A 13,429-nucleotide genomic window follows, 5' to 3' on the forward strand; every position below is an offset into this window, starting at 1 on the left:
TCCAGCAAATATTGATTTCTGAACTCTTCCTAAGTTAAAACATTAGTATTGTGTTGTTTATAAATGAATATGAACTTGTTTTATTTGCATTATTCGAGGTCTGAAAACACGGCATCTTTTTTGTTATTTTGTCCAGTTGTCATTTTCTGCAAATAAATGCTCTAAATATTGTCAGTACTTTATAGAATAAAACAAAAATGTTCATTTTACTCAAACACATACCTATAAATTGTAAATCCAGAGAAACGGATCATTTTACAGTGGTCTTAGTTTTTTTCCAGATCTGTATATATATATATATATATATATATATATATATATCTTTAGATATTATCATTAGATAAATAGATTTAAGTTTACGGCAGTTGTGACACACATCAGGTGTTGATGTGTGTGTGTGGGTGAGAGTAAGACCGGTCGCGTGAGTTTGTGTTGCTGTATGTGTTGAGTTACAGCAATTAAAGTGAAATTCTGCAGCATTTGACATCAAGTGACAGAACAATGTGTCATTGTCTTTCATTCAGACTTTCAAAATATGCCTTTTTAATTTCCTGAATGTTCCTGTAAATGAGATTACATCAGCTTTATTTCACTTCAGTGTTGAGCAACATATTCATACCAAACATTTCATATCCAACAAATGTCTGCTTACACACGGATATATTGAGGGCATCAGTTCAGTGTTTATCAGACTGTTGATTCAGCTGCAATACAAGCACCTGTGTGTGTGTGTGTGTGTGTGTGTGTGTAGCCTCAATAAGTCACTCTGATGACAAACACACAACAGGTCCTCTTAAACTAATCTAAGAGCACAAATATCAGTTTACACAGACTCAAACTGTACATGTGAGACAACAGCTCCACACATCACATGAAGAGAATTTATTTGTTTTCACAATGACACATTAAACTGTTCATTGTTAACATATACATGTGTGTGTGTGTGTGTGTTCATTACATAAAGACACGAGTCTGAACACGATCAGTAAACTGCTGAAACATGTTGATCTGATCTTCAGCACGTTCACACAAGATACAAATCATTCTGGTCAGTCATCAGTGGACGTTTGGCACATGAAACTGGTGAACTGTGTCAACTTACTGTAGCTAATAAAGGTTTAATTATCTATTTCTGCACTGATAAAACTCTATCGAATCACTGACACTCATGAACGGCTTGAAGACTCGTTTACACGGATCAATAAATGCTTTTTCAAATCTTACAGTTGCTTTCAAATCATTCTTCTTTATTCAACACTTGCTCTGAGCAACCGTTATATATAAAAATATCAAATAGAAATATCTGTGCATCACACATGACAACACTTACAAATATAATCAACAATCAAGAGTTCTGTATAAATTGTAGGAATATAAAGAGACAGTCAAACACATCTATACAGTGAAAAAGTTTATAAATGTACAATGATGAACTGATTGCCAATAAAACAATCTTTCTGAATGTGAGTCACCCTGCAGGATCACACATGCCATCTGTGTGAGAAACAAAACAATAAATAATATTCATTTACACATTAAAGCATGCATTTCAATTACGCATGTTAATAAACTGATTTCGTTTCTCACGTGTTCATCCCCACAGCGGTGATGTTTTATTTCTACTCTAAATGCAGCCATTAATGATAATAAATCAGTTTATGGTAATGTTTTAATAGTCATTTCTGGTGATATATGTCATTCTTGTGTCACGTGCGGCCATGCTTTATTTAAAAAGGAACATATTTCATTTAAAAAGCATAGTTTCACTTTGCAGCATTTAATTTAATTTAATAATTCTTTGTGATTCGGGTAGCACCAAATGACAAAAACAGCAGAAAAGTGATGTCCATTGGAATGGACGGAGGGTTTGAAAGGGTTTAAATTCTCTAAACAATGTAAATAAGTATTTTTTAATCATGCTCTCCATTGAAATGCATCATTTGTTGAAAATCCTGTTTAAAATCAATCAACCGAATCAGACATGCAGTTATACATCAACTCCTTAAGCGCCAAACCAGTTTCACTAGACCGAGCTAATGTTTTATCCGCTTAATCTGATTTCTCTCAGACTGAATGAGTTGACACGTTTAAATTGGTCAGAAAATCTCTGAAGGCATGTATACAGATATCATAAAACATTTTTGTATAAGGCAATCTCTGTCATCAGAAAATAAATCAACTCTGTGTTTAAAGCTTTCATTTCAGATCACTTCATCACAATCTGCTGCCAGTGAGTTAATAATCAACATTAGTACATGTTTTTAGTACAAAGATTCCGTTCAGAGAACACAGTGTTAAGTTATGAAGCAGAAATCCATTATTCTGCTCAAACGGTTTGTAACATCGGTCATTGTGTTGACCAAACACAGTCACAAGCAGCTCTTCAATGAGAAACACGCGCTCGATGCGTCTGACAGTGATGTCATCATGTGTTCACCACAAACACAAGACTGTGACTCGAGAGGGACTTGAACGCCCCCTGTAACGACGACGCTTCAGTCCTCTGTGTCGGGCTGGACTCCCAACATACTGTGCAGCTCCTCCACCGTGTATCCCAGCAGGTTCTGCAGGTCGCAGACGAATCGATACACGTAGCGCTTGCCGGACGTCTTGTGGATGATATTTTTATCGTAGTAATAGCGCAGTCCTCGACTCAGCTTCTCGTAGTTCATTTTGGGCTTGTTCTTTCTCTTTCCCCAGCGACGCGCCACCTGATGAACACAAGAGGAGTGACGTTAGAGTGAATGTCATGACGCAGCACTCGTTGAGATATCATAACACTCAATATGGCTCAATATTTTCTTATTTGTCATTATATATCTCTGGGTGTAAATAAGGTGGCTCTGAAAAACTGCTTTTGTTCTGTTCCCAATCATGTCAACTGTATCTCAGAAACATTTTGTGTTGATATGACAAAGCAATCAAAAGTTATAACATTACAAAAATAATTTATCATAGTGTCCAAAAACATCTCCAAACAAATAAATCATAATAACTGTACATAAGAACCAATTACTAGAGCTGTCAGAATTAACGATTAATTTAAAAAGTTTAACGCGCTAATTTTTCTTAAATCGCGATTAACGCATTTACCGTTAATACAGCATAAACACTGGTGTGAAGGGCGGAAACTTTGTAACGTGTCCGCCCGGAGTCATTACACTGACACACACACCACAGCGCCAGAGCCCTTTTACCAAGCAGAACCTACAAGCTTAGCATAAAACAGCATAAAGCGGCAGTCCTATAGACATTCTATGGGTTGTATTGTCGTGAAACGCTAGTTGACTGTTACGCGCTCTCTTATGATAGAGCCGCGGAGATTGTTATCTCAGTAAATAAAAAGAATCTCTGACAGCGCCTCCCTGTCAGAGGTGGAGAAAGGGGCTTTTAGTGCAATTTGATGTACAAAACAAGCTCAGATGAGATTTGTGATAGAAATCAAGTACTTTGCAGCCTATGTAATGCACATTTTAATTACCACAGAAGCACGTCAAGTCTTAACTATCACCAAGATGCAGAATGAGACGTTTTTGTCTGCAAGCGCTTTTCATGTGGAGTTAAAACGTTGACGCTCTGATGTGAATCATGAACGCAGCTTCACGATTGCTGTAGGAGAGCAGATAGTCACAGTCTACCGGCAGATTAATATTGTGGAGGATGAGAGTTTAAGAGATTTAATGTCCATTGCAATGAATACTCATCCTATGTGGGGAAACTAGTTCTTTCAGTTAATCAAACTCCCACTTAGACTTTGAGAAATGTTTAATGTTACTTGAATTGGTGCTATTTTAGAGCATTTCTATCTTTATACTGTGGAAGGCTTTGCTTGGAAAATGTTAATGAAGCATTATATTGTTACATATTGTTTTGTTTTTTTTTCCTAAGAAATAAATGCATTTTGACGGGAAAAGAAGTATATATAGTGTCAAATTTCAGCACTTTCAAAATCTGCGATTAATCGCGATTAACCGGAAAAAAAACCCCGATGTGATTAATCGCGATTTTAAAATGTTAATCGACTGACAGCACTACTAATTACACATCCAAACACAACAGTGACTAAAGGTTTGCATAGCATGGAGACATGATATTAGTAATGAGATTTCACATTACTCACTATATTTTTGATTGCAATAATATGTACCGTGCAATTTTTTTTTTTATAATTTATCAAAACACTTCTGATTTGTCTGCAAGTTTATGTTAGTAGATATGAGCTGTATTGGCATGACTAGAAATAGTTGCCCAGGGCTGTTTGTTACCGAGATGACCTGCTCCAATCACAACTTTATCTACAGTGATCATTAAAGAGTATAATGACCTCATCGGGGTCGGTGAGTTTGAACTCCCATCCGTCTCCCGTCCAGCTGATGATGTTCTGACAGGTGGAATCAGTCAACAGCTCCAGGAGAAACTGCCACAGCTGAATCGGCCCACTTCCTGTTCAGCATCAATGACAGACATTCATTGTCATTCAGTAATTAAGAGTGAAACAACACAAAAGTTGAGTTTATTATGTATTATGGAGACGCACCAGTGAATCCCGCGAGCACCGCTGCAGGTATGACGGGTTTGCCGTGTTCCAGCGGCTCGTTCCTCTCCTGAACGTAATCTTTGAAGGACAAACCCTGTTTGCTGAGACTCAGTGGATTGACAGTGATCTCCTCTTCAAAGCTGTCGTAGGACGGGACCCGCTGAGCATCGGCGAGGGAGGAATGACTTCCCCACGAACGCAGAACACACTCAGAACCATCAGTGTTCTCCACGCTCTCCACTGACGTCTGGTCACGTGATGACACTGCACACAAACACGGCAAGAGCATTTAATCACTATGACATTGCAGAAATATGTTTTCAAGGTTTCAACTCAATTTTCAGTTCAAAGTAGAGAAATCCAGGTTGTAAACTTAGGAAGTTTATTTTTAAGTGAAATGTTAGTTTAGTGGTTTGACATGAGTGTTTGTGAACAGACCTGCTGTAGTGAGGTGTGGAGCAGCTTTAGTGCTGGTTAACTCTTGTGTGATGTAGCCGACACTGACAGTGCTCAGTTCAGGTTTGGGATACATGGAGATCTCCTGACCAGACGACATCAGGGCAGATTCATCCAACTCAAAGAGTTCTCGTAGGAGACTGCTGCGGCTCTCAGGAACCTTCAGAGAACATTCTTCCAAACTCACACCTGCGCACAAAAACACACCATCAACACTGTGATCATGACAGTATTTCAGTGTCGTGTCAACAGTAAAGCAGCCCTCATAGGGCCTCATTCATGAACATTTCATAAATCTATGAGAGAATTGGGAGTAATTTCCACGTAAAATGGAGCTTCCCGAAAACTTTTCGCCGGATTCACGAACGCTTCGTATTCCCCAGATCAGTGCTCCTTCAGAAGCTCCGCCCCCCCAAATTCATGCACGCCCATTGCCAATGTTGTGTAGCTCAGTCTGATCCACTTTGTTTATTTTCCCATTTACAGAGCCAGGGCCGTGTACAAACACCGGATTTGTTTTCAGTGCGCAGCAGAACGGACTCCAAGAGATATTCACTGAATCTGACAAGAAGTGTATTGGATTATAATTACACACTCCACCTTTAAATTTCACTCATTATAAAAAAAAAAAAAAAATGTCATTATTTTATTTCACTTCTATCAAAATGTAGTCATGGCAGTTTGTTTTAAAGAACACAACACGTGGGGGTCTGAGTATCTCAGCGAGTATTGACGCTGACTATCACACCTGGAGTTGCGAGTTTGAATCCAGGGTGTGCTGAGTGACTCCAGCCAGGTCTCCTAAGCAACCAAATTGGCCTGGTTGCTAGGGAGGGTAGAGTCACATGGGGTAACCTCCTCGTGGTTTGATTAGTGGTTCTCGCTCTCAATGGGGCGTGTGGTAAGTTGTGTGTGGATCGTGGAGAGTAGCGTGACCCTCCACATGCTGTGAGTCTCCGCGGTGTCATGCACAACGAGTCACGTGATAAGATGCACGGACTGACGGTCTCAGAAGTGGAGGCAACTGAGACTTGTCCTCCACCACCCGGATTGAGGTGAGTAACCGCACCACCACGAGGACCTACTAAGTAGTGGGAATTGGGCATTCCAAATTGGGAGAAAAGGGGATAAAAAAAATTCATTAAGAAAAATAAAAAAAGAACAACATGTTTGAATGTCTAATGCACAATTTCCACGTGCCCGTGTAAATTTTGTTCGTACCGACCAATGTTTTGAAAATACGAAAACTTTCGTATATCAATATATCATGAACGACTTACACAAAAATTCATTCTGCTTGTGTTTCATGAATGAGGCCCATAGAGTATTTCATTTACACAAAACTAAAGACACGATTCTACTGCTGCTAGAAAACACTTTACTTCAAACTCTTACCGTTACAGCTGCTGCTCGTCCAGTTGACTTCAGACGGGCGACTCGAGATCTTCGCCTCTTCATCGTCTTGACAAGCTGCAGAAGATCAGAATTGAACATGAGCGGGTGCATCACGAGACACTCAAAACAGATTTGAGAAAGTCATGTCATTTCTCCATCACCTCTCATCATCTGCTCCAGATGCTCCCATAGAATATCACCCACGAAATCAGGAGCCAGATCCAGGAATCGCTCTTTTCCCAGGTCACACAGCTCCTGTCCACTCATGTCAAACTTAAAGAAGTTGATGTTGGTGAGACTGAATTCACCCGACGCCCAGTACAACCACTGCAAAACCTGCTGCTTCGACCATTTACACGGATCTACAGGAGAGGAAATATATTCAAAACATTACAAAAAATACATTAAATATACATCAATACATTTTACACCAAAGTTCACAGTAATTAAGTTTAATTAGTCAATTAGATTTGGAATATGTATTGTGCTAAATAATAATGAAAATTATAATACAAATTTATCTGAAATGTTCCCTTTTTGATTTTAATTTGTTGTAATCAGTGCTAATTTTCAGTTTCTTATTAAAATTTTAGTTAATTTTAGTCTGACTAAAATGGGATACAATATATACTGTACATAAGATCTAAATCTTAATAAAAGTTCAAAAGAAATTTAGCTGAAATAGTACATTTTGTCATTTAGATTTGGAATAATAGGTATAATAATATTGTGCTAAATAATAAAAATGAACTGATATTTATTTGAAATGTTACATTTAATTCTATTTTTTTGTAATCAGTGTTAATTTTGAGTTTTTTATTTGTAATTTTTTGCTTATTAACAAAAATGTCCTTTAAATTTAGTCCAAATTTCATATTCATTAATTTAAGTCAATGAAAATAACATTTTAGTTGATGAAAACATGCAAAATAACAAATCAAATATTTTGAAAAAATGTTTTAACTACTTACAATTATTTAAACGTAATAATCATATTAAAGATCCTCTGTCTGCACGCAAACCCCGCCCCCACTCTTCCTCTGTGTCTGCAGGCAAACCCCGCCCCCACTCTTCCTCTGTGTCTGCACGCAAACCCCGCCCCCACTCTTCCTCTGTGTCTGCACACAGACCCCGCCCCCACTCTTCCTCTGTCTGCACGCAAACCCCGCCCCCACTCTTCCTCTGTGTCTGCACGCAGACCCCGCCCCCACACTCCCTCTGTGTCTGCACGCAAACCCCGCCCCCACTCTTCCTCTGTGTCTGCACGCAAACCCCGCCCCCTCTCTCCCTCTATGTCTGCACGCAAACAACGCCCCCACTCTCCCTGTGTCTGCACGCAAACCCCGCCCCCACTCTTCCTCTGTGTCTGCACACAGACCCCGCCCCCACACTCCCTGTGTCTGCACGCAAACTCCGCCCCCACTCTTCCTCTGTGTCTGCACGCAAACCCCGCCCCCACACTCCCTCTGCACGCAATAATGCTTGGACTTCATAGTTTTACACTTGCACTCGTCATCTAATAACTTGAGAGACTTCAAAAGACACGAGGATGTTTCCAGTAAGGGAACATAGTGAGCAACGATGCTCCCGGGTTTTTACAGTGCATTGTAGGATTTTTTTTAGGGAGCAAACATAAACTGCTGTACAAAGAGTGTGTTAAACTTCGTGCTGCTGCTGCAACCCCGGCCGCCAAGCCTTCGCAACCCGAAAAGTCTTCTGCCCCGAAACAAAGCGCGCTGCAAGCTTCATTTACCATCTCACGTGGCTTTGACTTACAACTGAACATTTAGCTCACTTCGTAGAAAATACTGAGATATATACTGTGTATCGCCATTCAGCCTACAAATACCGAGATATGATTTTTTGGTCCAGATACACATTCTAAGTTCATTGTCTGTGAAGATGTTTGTAATATGACATCATATAAATATAGCACCACATAAATAAATAATCCGTGTTAGTGCATTGTTAATATCTTCCAGTATTTTCGGTCTTATTTTCATCAACAGTATATTTTTATTAAAACTGTTTGATTATCGTCATGATGCATATTTTTCGCCTCATCAAAAAAACCTTTCTTTAACAAACATTTCTGTTAGTAATTACACTGACGAGATAAACACTGTATATATATATATATATACAAAGAAATTAGAATTTACTCAATTACAAGCAGTCTTTACATTATGATGGTAGTGAAATTTTATTGAATAAGAGTCTGTGATGAATTAAACTTTTGAAAAACATCTAAAACATGTAAATACTCTCTGTTCACTACAGCAGTGCTTCTCATCTGATTTTACAATTAGACATGGAGTGGCGGCACAACACAGCACCAAATGTGTTTATTGGACTAAATTGAATTTCAATGGTTTCCTGTTCTCGGCAGCCAATAATTCCCCACACAAAACACATTGTGGTCGACAGAATCGCTTCTGTAAAACACTCATCCACAGCTCATGTGTGTTCAGGAGACTCACTGTTAGAGATGCCACAGATGCGCTGGACTTTAGAGAAGCCATTAAAGCTGTCCTTCAACGCCTGACTCATCACCGCTTTACTGCAGGGTGTCAACAGAGGCACCGAACACACCGCCACATCTAAAACACACACACAATCATCAATTTAAGTTAATGTTATAGCACTATGTAGGTCTGTAATAATGTACACTATCAGTGAAACGTTTGGACACACTTTCTCATGATCTTAAAAGCCTTTTAATCTAAACGATAATGCTTTAAAGCTTGACATTAATTTTGTTAATGCTTATGTATGATTTTTCTTTTTTACTTTAACATTTTAATGTAAATGTTATGATTTGTAAATATATTTTGAGGCAAATTGAGAAGGAAAAGCAGTAATAAAGTGCCCAGCATATATATATAATACTGTTTAAAATGCATCTCGTGATGCACCTCATGTACAGAGCCCCTCAGAGGACAGGGCGGAACTTCTTTTCTGAAATAGTTTGGCATTTACTCGCAATAGTTTGCGTTCCCTCACAATAGTTATAGTTTGTGTTTCCTCGCAATAGTTTTACATTCCCTCGCAATAGTTTTGCGTTCCCTCGCAATAGTTTTGCGTTCCCTCGCAATAGTTTTGCGTTCCCTCACAATAGTTATAGTTTGTGTTTCCTCGCAATAGTTTTGCGTTCCCTCGCAATAGTTTTGCGTTCCCTCGCAATAGTTTTGTGTTCCCTCGCAATAGTTTTGCGTTCCCTCGCAATAGTTTTGCGTTCCCTCACAATAGTTATAGTTTGTGTTTCCTCGCAATAGTTTTGTGTTCCCTCGCAATAGTTTTGCGTTCCCTCACAATAGTTATAGTTTTGCGTTCCCTCGCAATAGTTTTGTGTTCCCTCGCAATAGTTTTGCGTTCCCTCACAATAGTTATAGTTTGTGTTTCCTCGCAATAGTTTTGTGTTCCCTCGCAATAGTTTTGTGTTCCCTCGCAATAGTTTTGCGTTCCCTCACAATAGTTATAGTTTTGCGTTCCCTCGCAATAGTTTTGTGTTCCCTCGCAATAGTTTTGCGTTCCCTCACAATAGTTATAGTTTTGCGTTCCCTCACAATAGTTATAGTTTTGTGTTCCCTCACAATAGTTTTGTGTTCCCTCGCAATAGTTTTGCGTTCCCTCACAATAGTTATAGTTTTGCGTTCCCTCGCAATAGTTTTGTGTTCCCTCGCAATAGTTTTGCGTTACCTCGCAATAGTTATAGTTTTGTGTTCCCTCGCAATAGTTTTGTGTTCCCTCGCAATAGTTTTGCGTTCCCTCGCAATAGTTATAGTTTTGCGTTCCCTCGCAATAGTTATATTTTTGCGTTCCCTCGCAATAGTTTTGCGTTCCCTCACAATAGTCTTGCGTTCCCTCGCAATAGTTATAGTTTTGCGTTCCCTCACAATAAGTTTGTGTTCCCTCGCAATAGTTTTGCATCCTAACCCACCCTAACTCTATGGCATTTGTAATAAAACTATAGTAACCACAAGATTAACTATGGTTAATCTATAGTAAAACCATGGTTACTATAAAGATACAGTATACTTTTCATAGTTACTACAATATTAATATAGTAAAACCATGGTTTCCATCAATAAATAAATAAATAAAAACAACAACAACAACAACAAAAAATGGTTAGCCTAAAACAATCATGGTTACTACAATATTACTAAAGAAAAAACATGTTTTCCACCCAAAACTATGGTTACTACAATGTACAGTATTGGCAGCTCTTTATTATAAGTTTACATTTATTAACATTAGTTAATGCATTAGATATGATTAACTAACAATGAACAAAATATTTTTAATGGTATTTATTCATCTTTGTTAATAAAAACATTTTTCATTGTTAATGTTATTTGACGGTGCAATGACTAATGTAAACATATACAACTTTTGATTTTAAAAATCATATGTTGAAATTATCATTAACCAAAATTAATAAATGCTGTAAAAGTATTATTCATTGTTAGATCATGTTAACTAATGTTGTTTACTAATGTTAACAAATGGAACCTTATTCTACAGTGTTACCACAATATTACTATAGTAAAACAATAGTTAAACTATTTGTATAGTAAAACCATAATACCCACAAAATTATGATTTTTATTACCATAGTTTTCGTTTTCTAGTATTATCACTATGGTTTCACTACGAACATCAAGGGTAAAATATGGTTACTGTAGTAAAACCATGGTAAATTTATTGCGAGGGAACGCAAAACTATTTATTCCTGTCCTGTCCTCTTAGGGCCTTCGTCTGTCTAAAATAGTTTTTGTTTAAAAAAAAAAATAATTTAATCTACATGATTGCATTTTCATAGTTTTGATGAGTTCACTATTATTCTAATAAAAAGTAACAGTAATCAAGAATGAGTTTGTGTGTCCAAGTGTTTGTTCAAGGGTTTATAGTGGTCTTGTTTGTTTGGGGTTTATGCCGGTCTTGTTTGTTTGTTCGGGGTTTATGGTGGTCGTTTGTTCAGGGTTTATGGAGGTCTTGTTTGTTTGTTTGGGGGTTTATGGTGGTCTTGTTTATTCAGGGTTTATGGTAGTCTTGTTTGTTTGTTTGGGGGTTTATGGTGGTCTTGTTTGTTCGGGGGTTTATGGCGGTCTTGTTTGTTTGTTCAGGGGTTTATGGCGGTCTTGTTTGTTTGTTCGGGGTTTATGGCGGTCTTGTTTGTTTGTTCGGGGTTTATGGCAGTCTTGTTTGTTTGTTTGGGGATTTATGGTGGTCTTGTTTGTTCAGGAGGTTTATGGCAGTCTTGTTTGTTTGTTCGGGGGTTTATGGCGGTCTTGTTTGTTCAGGGGGTTTATGGCAGTCTTGTTTGTTTGTTCAGGGGTTTATGGCGGTCTTGTTTGTTCAGGGGGTTTATGGCAGTCTTGTTTGTTTGTTCAGGGGGTTTATGGCAGTCTTGTTTGTTCGGGGGTTTATGGTGGTCTTGTTTGTTTGTTCAGGGGTTTATGGCAGTCTTGTTTGTTCGGGAGTTTATGGTGGTCTTGTTTGTTCAGGGGTTTATGGCGGTCTTGTTTGTTTGTTCGGGGGTTTATGGCAATCTTGTTTGTTTGTTCGGGGGTTTATGGCGGTCTTGTTTGTTTGCTCAGGGGTTTATGGCAGTCTTGTTTGTTCGGGGGTTTATAGCGGTTTTGTTTACCCTGTAAGAGAAAGTCCAGACCAGATGGGACCTCTTGCTCCTCTTCTAGCACAGGATAAAACCCAGAGAACAGAGACATGGGGTCTTCAAACATCTCGAACGCCACCTGACGCTGAGAACATAAAACATACCGCTTTAATGAGGCAGGAAATTATAGTAATAATCTCAGCTGATAACAGTAATATGATATAACCCTCGTTAAATTCATAAACACACACTAATTGCACTTTGATTCTGTGAGGGAAAACCCAGAGGCCACGACCTCCCATATGACATCATCACTCAAGCTCTTTATGTGCCCCTGAGAGGTCAATCCATCAAATGGAACGAACAACCATATTTGGTCTTCCTGTTCCGTGCCAGTGTGCGCAGCTCTTGTCCAATCAGAGCGCAGATCTGATCTACATACGAGATTAACCAGCACTGACAAAACTCACTTTCTGCCAATATAAAGCTCTACATTATAATGTTTCTGACTGTCAGATAATTCAGAGTTTTACATCTTTACTCATTAAAAGTCTCTTTAGAATCCATGAGATTAATTTAACACTTTCTATCTGTACTTTCAACATTTAATATTTATTAGTCACATCAACCCAAAACAAACTGAACATGAGGAACTATTTTAAATGCAATTTTTTATAACCTTCCAAAAATAAAAAATACAAAAGCAGCCATCACATAGTAAATGTGCTGACACACACAACTCTCACCTTTAATGTGTTTCTGTATCCAGATAAAACAGGCTCCATGTCACACATTTAGATCTGAAAACAATAAGAAAATAATTAAGCTTTATTATTACATCTAAATATCTTAATATCAATTATAAAGACAAGCTCTACAACCAATTAACAAACATAAATAAACTGTGTATAAAAGTGTATATTTTCTTAAGCAGATTTATGTGTAAAAACACCAGAAAGATCTACAGATGTGATTCTTCCCAGCTGTGTTCGATCATAAGTGAATCATGAATGAATCTGAATCATGACTCACTGATGAGTGATCAATAGAGAATGTAATTCCCTCTTTCAAAGCGATTACACCGACATATATTACTGGATTATATAATTAACTGTACCGTCATCACATCTTTAATGCAATTACAGTTCAGCTCATCACGCGTCAAAATAACGCAAACCGATGCCTGTAGATCCGATGCATACTGAAAATATTCTCATATTGATTGTTATAGTGCTACTAACCTGGTGAATCCGAACAGGAATCGATTAAAATAATCCGATGTGATTCAGTTTGTGATTCCTCTGTAACCTGATAGATCCAATATCAGCACCGATATATTATTATTGACCAATGTCAGTCGTGTCGTCTCTGCTGTGTTCAGTTGTATGTGTGCGCGCGTCAGTGAATCTCCAGAGTTTATA

The 13,429-nt window shown here is 38.2% G+C and overlaps 1 protein-coding gene across 1 annotated transcript; it reads right to left on the reverse strand.

The window, feature by feature from the left end:
• Window positions 1-1,225: 1,225 nt before the first annotated feature.
• Window positions 1,226-13,429, reverse strand: LOC127433879 (protein C-ets-2-like). Its single transcript, XM_051686188.1, has 10 exons — window positions 13,250-13,429; window positions 12,755-12,808; window positions 12,042-12,153; window positions 8,869-8,988; window positions 6,550-6,750; window positions 6,389-6,463; window positions 4,976-5,182; window positions 4,538-4,801; window positions 4,325-4,443; window positions 1,226-2,711 (listed from the first exon to the last, which is right to left on the reverse strand). Exons 2-10 carry the CDS (start codon window positions 12,800-12,802, stop codon window positions 2,496-2,498), a joined length of 1,362 nt encoding a protein of 453 aa, XP_051542148.1. The 5' UTR covers window positions 12,803-12,808; window positions 13,250-13,429; the 3' UTR covers window positions 1,226-2,495.

Source organism: Myxocyprinus asiaticus, chromosome 43 (assembly GCF_019703515.2).
Source record: "Myxocyprinus asiaticus isolate MX2 ecotype Aquarium Trade chromosome 43, UBuf_Myxa_2, whole genome shotgun sequence".
In the NCBI taxonomy this organism is placed as follows: domain Eukaryota; kingdom Metazoa; phylum Chordata; class Actinopteri; order Cypriniformes; family Catostomidae; genus Myxocyprinus; species Myxocyprinus asiaticus.